The sequence below is a fragment of the Pseudopodoces humilis genome, chromosome 17 (assembly GCF_049639895.1).
Source record: "Pseudopodoces humilis isolate 2021_Gansu_Grassland_sample_001 chromosome 17, ASM4963989v1, whole genome shotgun sequence".
Taxonomy (NCBI): Eukaryota; Metazoa; Chordata; class Aves; order Passeriformes; family Paridae; genus Pseudopodoces; species Pseudopodoces humilis.
Window position 1 is genome coordinate 6,330,474 of NC_142216.1, and position 10,240 is coordinate 6,340,713.

At 57.6% G+C, this 10,240-nt stretch overlaps 1 protein-coding gene across 1 annotated transcript; it reads left to right on the plus strand.

Annotated features, from left to right (window-relative positions):
- The first annotated feature begins 1,603 nt into the window (after positions 1-1,603).
- Positions 1,604-10,204, plus strand: CCDC69 (coiled-coil domain containing 69). The gene is made up of 9 exons (XM_005523757.3): positions 1,604-1,814; positions 6,749-6,818; positions 7,224-7,387; positions 7,585-7,660; positions 7,847-7,920; positions 8,152-8,253; positions 8,440-8,559; positions 8,796-8,893; positions 9,018-10,204. Exons 1-9 carry the CDS (start codon positions 1,767-1,769, stop codon positions 9,184-9,186), a joined length of 921 nt encoding a protein of 306 aa, XP_005523814.1. The 5' UTR covers positions 1,604-1,766; the 3' UTR covers positions 9,187-10,204.
- Positions 10,205-10,240: the final 36 nt, after the last annotated feature.

Here is a 10,240-nt window from a genome sequence, read left to right on the forward strand (position 1 = left end):
CATGTGCAGACTACTGGACCTTTGTGCACCAGCAAGACGTGATGGCAGCTGGACAGACTCCTCATCAGCTGCCCACACAGTTGCTTCTCTTTGCAGCCACGGCCCCAGCAATGCATACTCAGCCTGGAAATCTGCATGTGCTTTGTTGCTTGCCCCTGTAGGCCTTCAGTCTCTGAAGTCTGGACCGGGATTTTTAATTCACCCTGGAGAGGTGGAGACCAGCACCTTGCACTTTTATCCCACAAACATCTACTCAGCCCAAATTACTCTCATGCAGGGAAGGAGACTTGCCCCACTCTGAAGTGCTGGGAGAGATAAGAAGTGAGACGCTCTCGGTGGTTTCTGAGCAGTGGGAGCTGATGCCAGGAGCTGCTGTGACTCACAAAACTTCACTCAGGTTAAGCAGCACCCACCCAAGAGGACGCAGGCAACTGGTCCCACCAGTCCCCGGGAGACTTGGGGCAGCATGGGCCTGCCCCTCGCCTTCCCCACCCTCCCATCCAAGTGGTGTTTCACAATTTCCCCCATCCCAGGGTTACCAGGGCAAGAAAAACACCTCCAAGTCGAACGTGACAGGACGACCAGGCACCTCCACTCCCTCGGCGCCCAGGCGAAGTGCCAAGGTGTTGGCATCCCCAGAGCCGCAGGCTGCTTGGACTTCTCCCAGGGGATATTTGGAAAATGTCAGAATAGAAACTTGTTGACAAAAACTTGCGATGTTTCCATACAGGCACAGCCTCGTGACCAGGTTCAAACACTCCTATTTCAGCAGTTCTGGGTAGCACCAATGGGTTTTCAGGTCAAAATGTATGGTCATTCAGAAATGTGTAAAAATAAAATTTTTAAAAGGCATTTTAAAAATAATCAAAATTAAAACATTTAGAAGAACCTGCCTTTCCTCACGTTATTTTTTTAGATGGGACAGTTTCAAGTCCTTGTGTTTCCCTACGTGTTCAGGACCCATTTCCAAAGGACCCAAATCCAAAGATTTCCTCCTGGGAAAGGGCACCCTGGCTCCAAGCCCTGCATTTGGGGTGTTTGGGATGCTCAAGAGAAGGGTTGCCAGGGTGCAGTCCCTCAGGCAATATGGATCACACTGAAAGCCCTCTCCAGCCACCACGAGGGCCCCCAGAGCAGAGCTCCTGCCAGGAAAAGCACCCCAAACTCACCACTTTTCCACAAATACCCCACACAAGCTGAAACTTGATGGGGTGATGGCAAAAGCCTGATGGATTCTGCTTTCCCACTCTCATCCCCACTCCTAAGAGAGCTGGAGTGGGTTCAGCAGTGGAAGGCCCCTGAGCAGCTGGTCCTGCTCCCACCCTAGCTCTGGTGCAGGGGTCCTGTTCCCCTTTCTCCTCGCCCAGGAGAGGACACCTCCAACGCAGAAGTCCTGCTCTCCTTACCCCACACCCACAACGGAGCATCCTCAGTGCAGGGGACCCGTGGGACAGAGCATTCCCGAAGCACCCCGGCCCAGGGCGGGGACACCCTGGGGTGGAGGGGGCCCAGGGCCAGCCCCGGGGGCGGGCAGGCTGCGGCCGGGGGCCCTGCCCGCGGCTCGGGGGTGCAGAGCACCCTCTCCCGGCGCTGCCTGTCAGCAGCTGCCGGACTTTTTTATTACTTTTTTTTTTTTTTTTAATTATTTTTTTTCTGCCTGCCAGCTGGGGCGGCTCATCCCGTCCCGTCCCGTCCGTGCCCGGTGCCGCTCGCCGGGGGATGCCGCGCCCCGCGCCCCGCGGCTGAGCGGGTCCCGCCGGGGCTCCATGGGCTGCACCGGCAGCGCCCTGCGCTGCTGCCCCGTCGGTGCCGAGGTAGCGGCTGCGGGGACTTTTGGGCTGGGCTGGGCTTCGCTCGGGGCCGGGGTTGGCGTGGTGTCGGGGCTCCGTGGGGTCGGGCTCTTGTGGGACAGAGGGTGCACGTTGTCGGGGTTTGATGGAGTTTGGGTTCGCGCCGTGCTGATGTTTGCGGGGAGTCCTGCTTGCACTGCTGGGGACGAGGGGTGCTGGGGGTACCCGGCGTGGGCTCCTGCCTGCCCCGGGGTGCGGTGGGGCCGGCCGGTGTGGCTGTCCCCGGCTGCCTTGGACCCCACCGGCGGCGGGGACAATGAAAGCTGGCAGCCACCCGCCCTCCTGCATCCTCCTGCACTCTCCTGCACCCCTCCAGGCTCACCCCGACATCACGGGAATTCTATAATTAAGGGGCTGCTGCATCTGGGATGGTGATGCCTGTTGGAAATGCTGGTCCCACAGAAGACAGGGATGGGTTCCCCCAGCTAGACCTTTGCCAGCCTCCCACAGCATCCTCCCTCATCCCCTTGTGCTGAAGGCATCACTCCTGTAGGGGAGCACTGCTGTAGGGGAACACTCCAAGTCCCCTCACATCTCAGCACATCACTCTGTACTGAAGAGCTCTTTGGCAAGGTCTGAAATTATCTTCTGATTGTTATTATCATTATTGTTGTTATTATTTGGTGTGCTCATGCTGCCGCAGTGCCGCACTGACCTCAGGAGATGTTTTTGCTGTTGGATGTGCTGTGCTTACTGGTGTTGGCTGTTGTGATTGCTGGAGGGTGGCAGGGGAAGGAGGGAAGGCAGAAAGGTCCTGTGGTGCTGCTGTACCCCCAGCAAGGGTGGCCCTTTGCAGATCCAGCTGTGAGAGTCCAGCCACCTGGGGCCACAGGACCCACTGCTGGATGTGCAGGGGGTGCAGGCATGGAGCCCCACAGCCAAATGCCTTTATTCACAGCACTTGCAGGCTTGGTTGCTTCTCCACATCATGGAAAAAATGCCACTCTTTGCTATGTCATAAGATCAGATATTTCTGGGCTGGTTTGTGGCTCTGAGAGCTCTCAAGAGTGGGCATAGGACAGGGAGAAACAACAGCCCCAAGGCCCCAGGTGTTCAGAGCCCCACATTTACCGAAACACGGAAATTTGTCGTTTGCCAGCAGACGCCTCCCTTCCTGCACTTGCCCGCTCTCGAGCTCCTCTGCTCAGCCCCGTGTCACTGCTCACCAGCAGTCATTACCCACAGAACAGCCCTGCTGCTGTGACTGAAAGTCATTCTGAAAGCAGCACCTAAAAACCCTGTTATGGCTAAAAGGCATAAGGGCAGGCATGGAGCCACTCTTGCCCATGTTCTCATGTCCAGAGTGCCAAAAGGCAGGATGGGAGGCCTTCACCTCCCACTGCTGATGGGTGGACTTACAGAGTTGGTCCATTGAGCTTGCTTGGCGTTAGGGGAGACTTCAAATCCCAGAGGCAAGCCCAGCCAGAAGCCAGAAGCAGGTCATGGGGTTGGGGACTCTAATGGGGCTGGGGGCTGCAGAGGCTTTAGAGGCCAGTGCCAGGTTTGAGGTGACCTTGAGGAGCTGGTGCTGGGCTGGGTCTGGTGGGTGGATGACATACCAGGAGCCACTGCGTGCCCTGGGGAGGCGCCTTGGCAGCCTCATCCTTCCCTAGCACCAGTCTGCGGGCAGCAGGGTGATAAGGGAGGCACAGAGAGAGCCCAGCCCTGAGCTGTGGGCGCTGTCCCTGGGGTTTCCTTCCCCTTCAGCTCCATCCACCCGTGCTTGGCCACTCACGGTCACCGCTCACGCTTTGGTCGCACTCCGAGCATCAGAGAGGCCAAGTTGCCTTCCCAAAAGGTCAGGGCTGAGGCTTGGCCGTCTTCCAGGGCTGGGGTGAATTTATTTTGAAGTGCTAGGAACTGGACGTGGCACCAGGAGTCAGGGAAGGATCAGAATGCAAAACTCGGGGCTGTCAACAGTGTGAAGTGTTTGCCTACAGTCTGCAGCACAGATCTGACTGTAGGAGAGGTGATAATCACCTCCTAACACAACCATCACCGTCACTGGAGGAAAGACAGCAGCAGGGTTAAAGACAGGTCCCACGGACCTGTGCCAGCATTGCTCTGGCAGCACTGAGCATCTGCTGTAGTTCCTGGGAGGTGTTACAGTCATGGACCAAATCCTGGCCCCCTTCTCCACAGCCACAAAGCAAAACCTCCTCCCCAGAAGCAGAGTCAGGATTTAAATACTCATTTCCTGGCTCTTTGTGATTTCCTTTGCTAGGTTGCATGGTTGAATTGCTTAATGTACTTGTAAAACAGGAAAAGAGGAAGAAAAATACAGTCCAAAACCCCACCTCACGCTAAGGGCTGAAGCAGAGGCTGCAGCCACCTCGGCTGCCCACACTGTGCCAGCTGCTCTGCACTGGTGCTCCCTGCCCCAGAACCTTGGAGATGACTCAGGTCCGGTTGGAAATCCCTTTTAATCCACCCATAAACAGTTCTGCTCCAGACTATTAGAAATATTTAGTTCTAAGAATGTAGATACTTTTGGTTTTTTCATAGCTGGAAAGTATTTTTGGCAGAGGTTTCCAAGACCTTACAGGATGAGCTGTGGATGGCCCCCACCTGCAGGATGTATCAGGCTGCTTCTTCCCCTGGCCAAAGCTGTTCCAGCTGGAGTAATTCCCAACCTGCTCCTTCCACACGAGGTGGATTCCAGGATGATTTTCCAGCTCTCCAAAATGCACTAGGCGATACCAGAGGTTTGGGTGCCACAAAGCTTCTCTGGAAGTGACAGTGGAAAGTCCCTCCATATTTCAGAGCTTTCAGCCAAATTTTGCTGTTCACACCAGAGGTGGAGCTTTTATCCCAAAGGCCAATTGAGTGCTTATGACTAAAATTAGCTCTAGATGCTGTTTTAATTGCTCCTAGAGGTGGGAAGGTGCCTCACTCATAGCCTCAGGGCAAGTATTTAGATTTGTCTGTTGATGCTGGTGAGCCTGTTACTCGCTTCAACTATTTCTGAGTTCAGTACAGGTGTATCAAACCATCTTCCTTTAGAGGCTGAGAGGCTCTGAGGTCCCATCCTGCTGGATTTGGGGTGTGGAGGTGAAGATTCCCCAGGTCTGTGCTGCGGACATTGCCTGTGCTGTGGAGGTGACCAGCCCTGGGCTCTCTGTCCTTAGGCATCACTTTTGCCAGTGAGCAGGACAAATGCAGCAGAGGTGGTTTGGGGTCCCTCCTGGAGGTGGTAACAGCATCCAGCTCTTGGCTCTGCTGAGGTCATCCAAAACTCTTGAAGTCTGTGTCACCCGCTGTGTCAGGACAATCCTCCTGCATGGCCTTTTCTTGCTGAAAAGCAGGGATATGGGGTGAGGGGCTAGGGGAGGGGACCTTTTGGGACTCCTATGATGCTCTCAGGACTGCAGAGCCTCGACTGTCTCATTCATCTTTCCCCTTGATCCCTGTACCCCGACTTCAAAACCCATCACAGGACATAGGTACGTTAAATACCAGGGAGATGCACACTGGCATGACGTGTGTCAGGGGACAGGCGAGGATTCCTGGGGACCCTTTGCAGTCAGGTGTGCCAGGATTCAGGAGCATCCCAGGGCACCCCACGCTTTCAGGGTGAGCTGTATGGGCAAGGAGAACAAGCCCTGTGTACTCTGACTGCCGGGTGCCTCCTCGCCCCCTCGCCTGGGCCACGTTCAACGCCGTGGCTGCTCATGCCATAGAAGGGAAGATAAAGCCGTGGCTTCCCAGAGGCTTGGAGCTCTCCTGCTCTCTGGAACTGCGCCTCCCTCCAGCTCCAGAAGGGGGGCTGCAGGGGAGGCGGAGACAGGGGTGTCTGTTTGCTTTCCCTTGCTTTTTTCCCAAGCCAGGCTCCCTAATCCGGGCTGTATTTGGCCGCGCCGCTGTGCGCGGGGCCGAGCTGGGGAGCAGCCGCTCAGCAGGTCCCGGCTCCCTGCAGGCAGCAGGGCTGCTTTCCTCAGGGACTGGTATTTTTAGGGGCCTGGAGAGCAGCAATGTGTCCTCAGGTGAATTTTCTCGCCCCTGGCACATCTGTGCCCTACCCAGAGAAGCACAGCTCAGTGCTGAGCATCAGGGATCAGATTTGCCCTGCGCCAGCGAGGCTGAGCTGAGAGCCTGTGAGTTTTGCTTCTATCTTTCAGCAACTGATAAAAATATATCCACTCCTTTTTTTTTTTTTTTCTTCTCCCCTCCAAGTGACTAAATTAAACCCATGCAGGGCTGGAAGGCATCCCACGGAGCTGTGTTGCTGGAGGCAGCTCCCGGCTCTGGGTTATCTCAGCCCCGTGGCAGCAGTGGGAGCGTGCGGGAGTGCGGGGCTGTGCAGCACATTCCTGCGCTCCTGAGGTCATTGCTTGGCCACCGCCTGCTCTCGCCTGCTGCCAGCCCTGCACAGGGGCTGTATCGCCTCTGATTTATGGTTATTTTTCATTTCTCACGCCTGCTCCAGCTGTGTCAAAGCCCATCTGTGTAAGGCCCTGGCAGAGGTGTGTGTTTGGGGGGCTGCAACTAGACTGACCTGAGCATCCCAGGACAGGAGGAGGGTGGCAAGGGAGTGCCAAAGCTGGAGCCCTGCCAAGTGCTGCCTGCTCTCCTCCACCAAATGTTTTGCTGCTGGAGCCCATTTTTCACCATGTCGGTGGGATGTTGTGAGCATCCCCCAGGTTTTCCAGCTGAATGCCACATGGTGAACTGTCTGGGATACAAGGAATGGGCATGAGCTTGAGGCTGCCTGATGGGCAGTACATGCACACCCATGGGTGCTCAGGAATGGGAGAGGGCAGGGGGCTGGGGAGGGACCGCTGCTCCCTGAGCTCTGTGTTTGAGCAGAGCTGATGCAGGCTCAGTACAGGGTGTTCTCTGCCTGCAGCCACCTGCCCCTCTCTGTTCCCCTCTGCTCCAGCCCCCTCTCTCTCTGCCAGAGACAGCTAAAAGCCCAGCAGCAGAGGGGACCGGCTTCCCAGGAGCTCACGGCCTTGAAGACAGAGAATGGTGAGAAAAAATTGTGGTTTCCCCCTGCTTTGCTTTCTCAGAGTGATATTAAGGAAGCAGTGGACAGGCCCCATCATGGCACCAGGGAGGATGGGGATGATGTAGCTGCATGCTGGTGCAGGGGAGCAAACAGGGCATCCCAGAGACAATGGCATCCCCTCCTCTCAGTCAGACAGGTCATCCCCAGAACAGACCTGACAAGCTCTGTGTCCTCTCTGAGCCTGCCAGCACCATCCCAATCACTGCTAATTTGGACTAGTGAGACAGAGGGAGGTGTTTCTCCAGTGGGAACAGGGCAGTGCTGAAGCCAGCCCATGGCACTGGCAGGTTCAGCTGCCCAGGATGTGCAGGCAGCCCAGACAGTGGGAGGCAGCCAGTGCTGCTCCAGCCTCGTTTGTTTTGCAGCCAATGCCTCCCTGCTTCCTGAGGATGGGGAGAAGGCAGCGCGGCCGGAGGAGTGGACGGACAGCGCGAGATTCCTCCAAGGCCAGGAGGAGGAGGGGAAGGAGCGGCTGCGGGATGCTGGCCGGGCAGGCACTTCCAGCATCTCCCAGGACATTGAGATCCAGGTCAGCTGGAAGGGCTGGTGCTGCTGGAGGCAGCAGCTGGGCCTGGAGTGTGTCACCAGCCAGGTCTTCCCTGGCACATGCTGGGCTGGGCTCAGCCACTTTTGGGGAAAAGATGGGTCTAAGAAAGGGTGAGGAAGTCCAAAGTAGTGAAGCTCTGCATCCATTACACTGGGATTTCTCATCTGACTGCTTCCCAGGTGGAAAAGGGAAAAGAGCTGGAGCTGAAGGAACAGCTTGATGCCCTGAGAAGAGAGCACATGGAAACCCTGCAAGGTGTGTGCCAGGGCAGTAGGGCTCCCTGCAGCTCCCCTCCCCTCTCCCCGCGACTGCCAGTGTCCCTTTGGCTGCCTGGGGGGACATGGGGACGCTGCTCCCTGCTCTCCAGAACTGTGGGGTTCAGGTGGGGCCTGCTGCCCCAATGTCCCCACACTGGTGACACTCATCTCCTGTTCCCCACAGAGCTCCAGAGAGCATATGAGCAGGAGAAGCTGCTGCTGACAGAGTCCCACCACAGGTCTGAGGCAGCCTTACAGGTACCATCAGAAAATCCCTGGGTGGGTGGGGGCTTGTGGAGGGCTTGAGTACCATCTGCTGGCTCTGCCATGGTGCCCCATGTTCTTCAGTGGTCACCTCAGTCCCTGGTGTGCTCAGGGACCACATCAGCTCTCCAGCCCTGGTGTTATTTTGGTACCACAACCCAGCAGTCCCCAGGCTCCAAAAGAAATCCCAGATACCACATTCTGCTTTTTCCCTGGTTCTCTTAGGAGACAATTCAGGTACTGAATTCCCAGCTGCAATCCTTCCAGGAGAGGATGAAGCGGGTGGAGGAGTCACTCTTGAGAACAGACTACAAGAAGCACATCCAGGTGCAGGGAGGGGTGTCAGGGAGGGGACCTGCTATGGGCTGCTCACCCAAGCCAAGGGGCCTCTCTGAAGGGCCCTGGCAGGGTTGGGCTGGAACCAGGGGGGAGCACAGGACAGCTGAAGGGGGGGAGCAAAGCCTGTGCCAGGGAGGCACTGAGGTCCCTTGGACACAAGTGATGGCCCTGCAGGAGCACGGGAGCCCCAGCCCCTTCTGGGAGCAGGAGCTGGAGAGCCTGCACTTCGTCATCGAGATGAAGAACGAGCACATCCACGGCCTGGACAAGAAGCTGCTGCACCTGAAGAACGTGGTGGGTTGAAAGGGGGGGGGTCACAGGTGGGCTTTCCTCTTTTCAGCTACTCTACCCACCTAAATTCTGCCCAGAAACCACAGCTGGAGGAAAGGTGGATAGAGCCCGTTTCCTCTCTTGGCATGGAGAGGGGATGTGGGAGCAATGCCACCAGACCAGCATTTCAACCAAAATGGGGTGGCAGGGGGCTCAGAAGTGCTTCCCAGCTCTCTCCTCACCCTCATGCCTCCTTTCAGGAGGAGAGGAACCTTCTGCTCGAGGAGAAGGTGAAAACTCTCCAGCAGGAGAACGAGGACCTGCAAGTTCGCACCCAGAACCACTTGGTCATGGCGAGGTAAGTGCCGGTCCCAGGCGCAGAGGTGGCACTCTGATGGGGGACGGGTGGCAGTGCAGGAACACAGCGGTGCCGGCGGGTGCTGTGCCCGGCGGCTCCGGCAGCCCGTGCCCTCTGCCCGCAGGCAGCTGTCCGAGGAGCTGCAGGCCGCCCGAGGGGCGCTGGAGAAGGAGGCGCAGCTGCTGGAGCAGGCTCGCCGGGAGAAGGAGGAGCTGCTGTACCGTGTGCTCAACGCGGGGGACGGCAGCCCCTTCCCCATGGCTGCCGGCGAGGTGCCCCTCATCGCCACGTAGCACCGAGGACACCGCGCTCTGCCGGGGACTGCCGGGGCTCCCCCGCAGCCCTGCGAGCCCGGGGCTGCTCCCACGAGTGCCCCCCAGTCGGGGCAGGGCTCCGGGCTGGCCGAGCCTCACGGACCGGAGTGATGGAGCGATTCACGGGACACTCACGCCTGCATTTCCCCAGCCCGTGTGGGGCTGCAGAGGGACTCTGGCCCCCCACCCACGCAGTCCCTGCAGCCCTTCCTCTGGTGAGGGCTGTCTGGGGGTGAAAGGGGTCAGCCAGGACACGCAGACTTGCACTGGGCCGGACCCGACCCAGCACTTGGCTCTGAGTATAGACAGCAGCAGGGCTGCCCCAGGGCACGAGGACGATGAGGCCACTAGGACAGGATGGGAACAAGCATCAGGAGGATGAGGAGGGCACTGAGGACATGGTGTTAACCTCAGCAGGCAGGGCTCCCACCCATGCCCTCCTATTCCCATCACCTCTACCTTCAGCAAACGTCTCCCAGGTATTGCCCCTGCAGCTCAGGTGTGTCCCAGCTCACTGCCATGAAGACCCCAAGCCCTACTTGTCCCTGCTGACCATCAGCAGCACCACCAGTCCCATCTGCTCCCCCAAAAGCTGGACAGAGGCTGGAGCTGCACATTCAGGGAGCAAAGCATCCTCCCAGGAGTATCAGGCTTTGGCACGTCACATCCCTCTGCTTGAGCTGATGCATCCCCAGCAGGGAAGGTGCTGCCAGCATGGCTGTGGGTCAGGGCCGGATGCACACAAGCACTTTCCCCTGAGTGTGGTGGGAGTCACTGCTCTGGGGCTGTCACAGGCCTGTCCCCCTCCCAGGGCTGTTTAGCCAGGGCTGTGTGTGTGTTTGAGTGGCTGTGTGTGTGTGTGTGTGTGTGTGTCTGTGTGTGTGTGTATGTGTGAGTGTGTGTGTGTGTGTGTGTGTGTGTGTGTCTGTCTGTGTGTGTGTGTGTGAGTGTGTGTGTGTGTGTGAGTGTGTGTGTGTGTGTGAGTGTGTGTGTGTGTGTGTCTGTGTGTGTGTGTGTGTGTGAATGTGTGTGT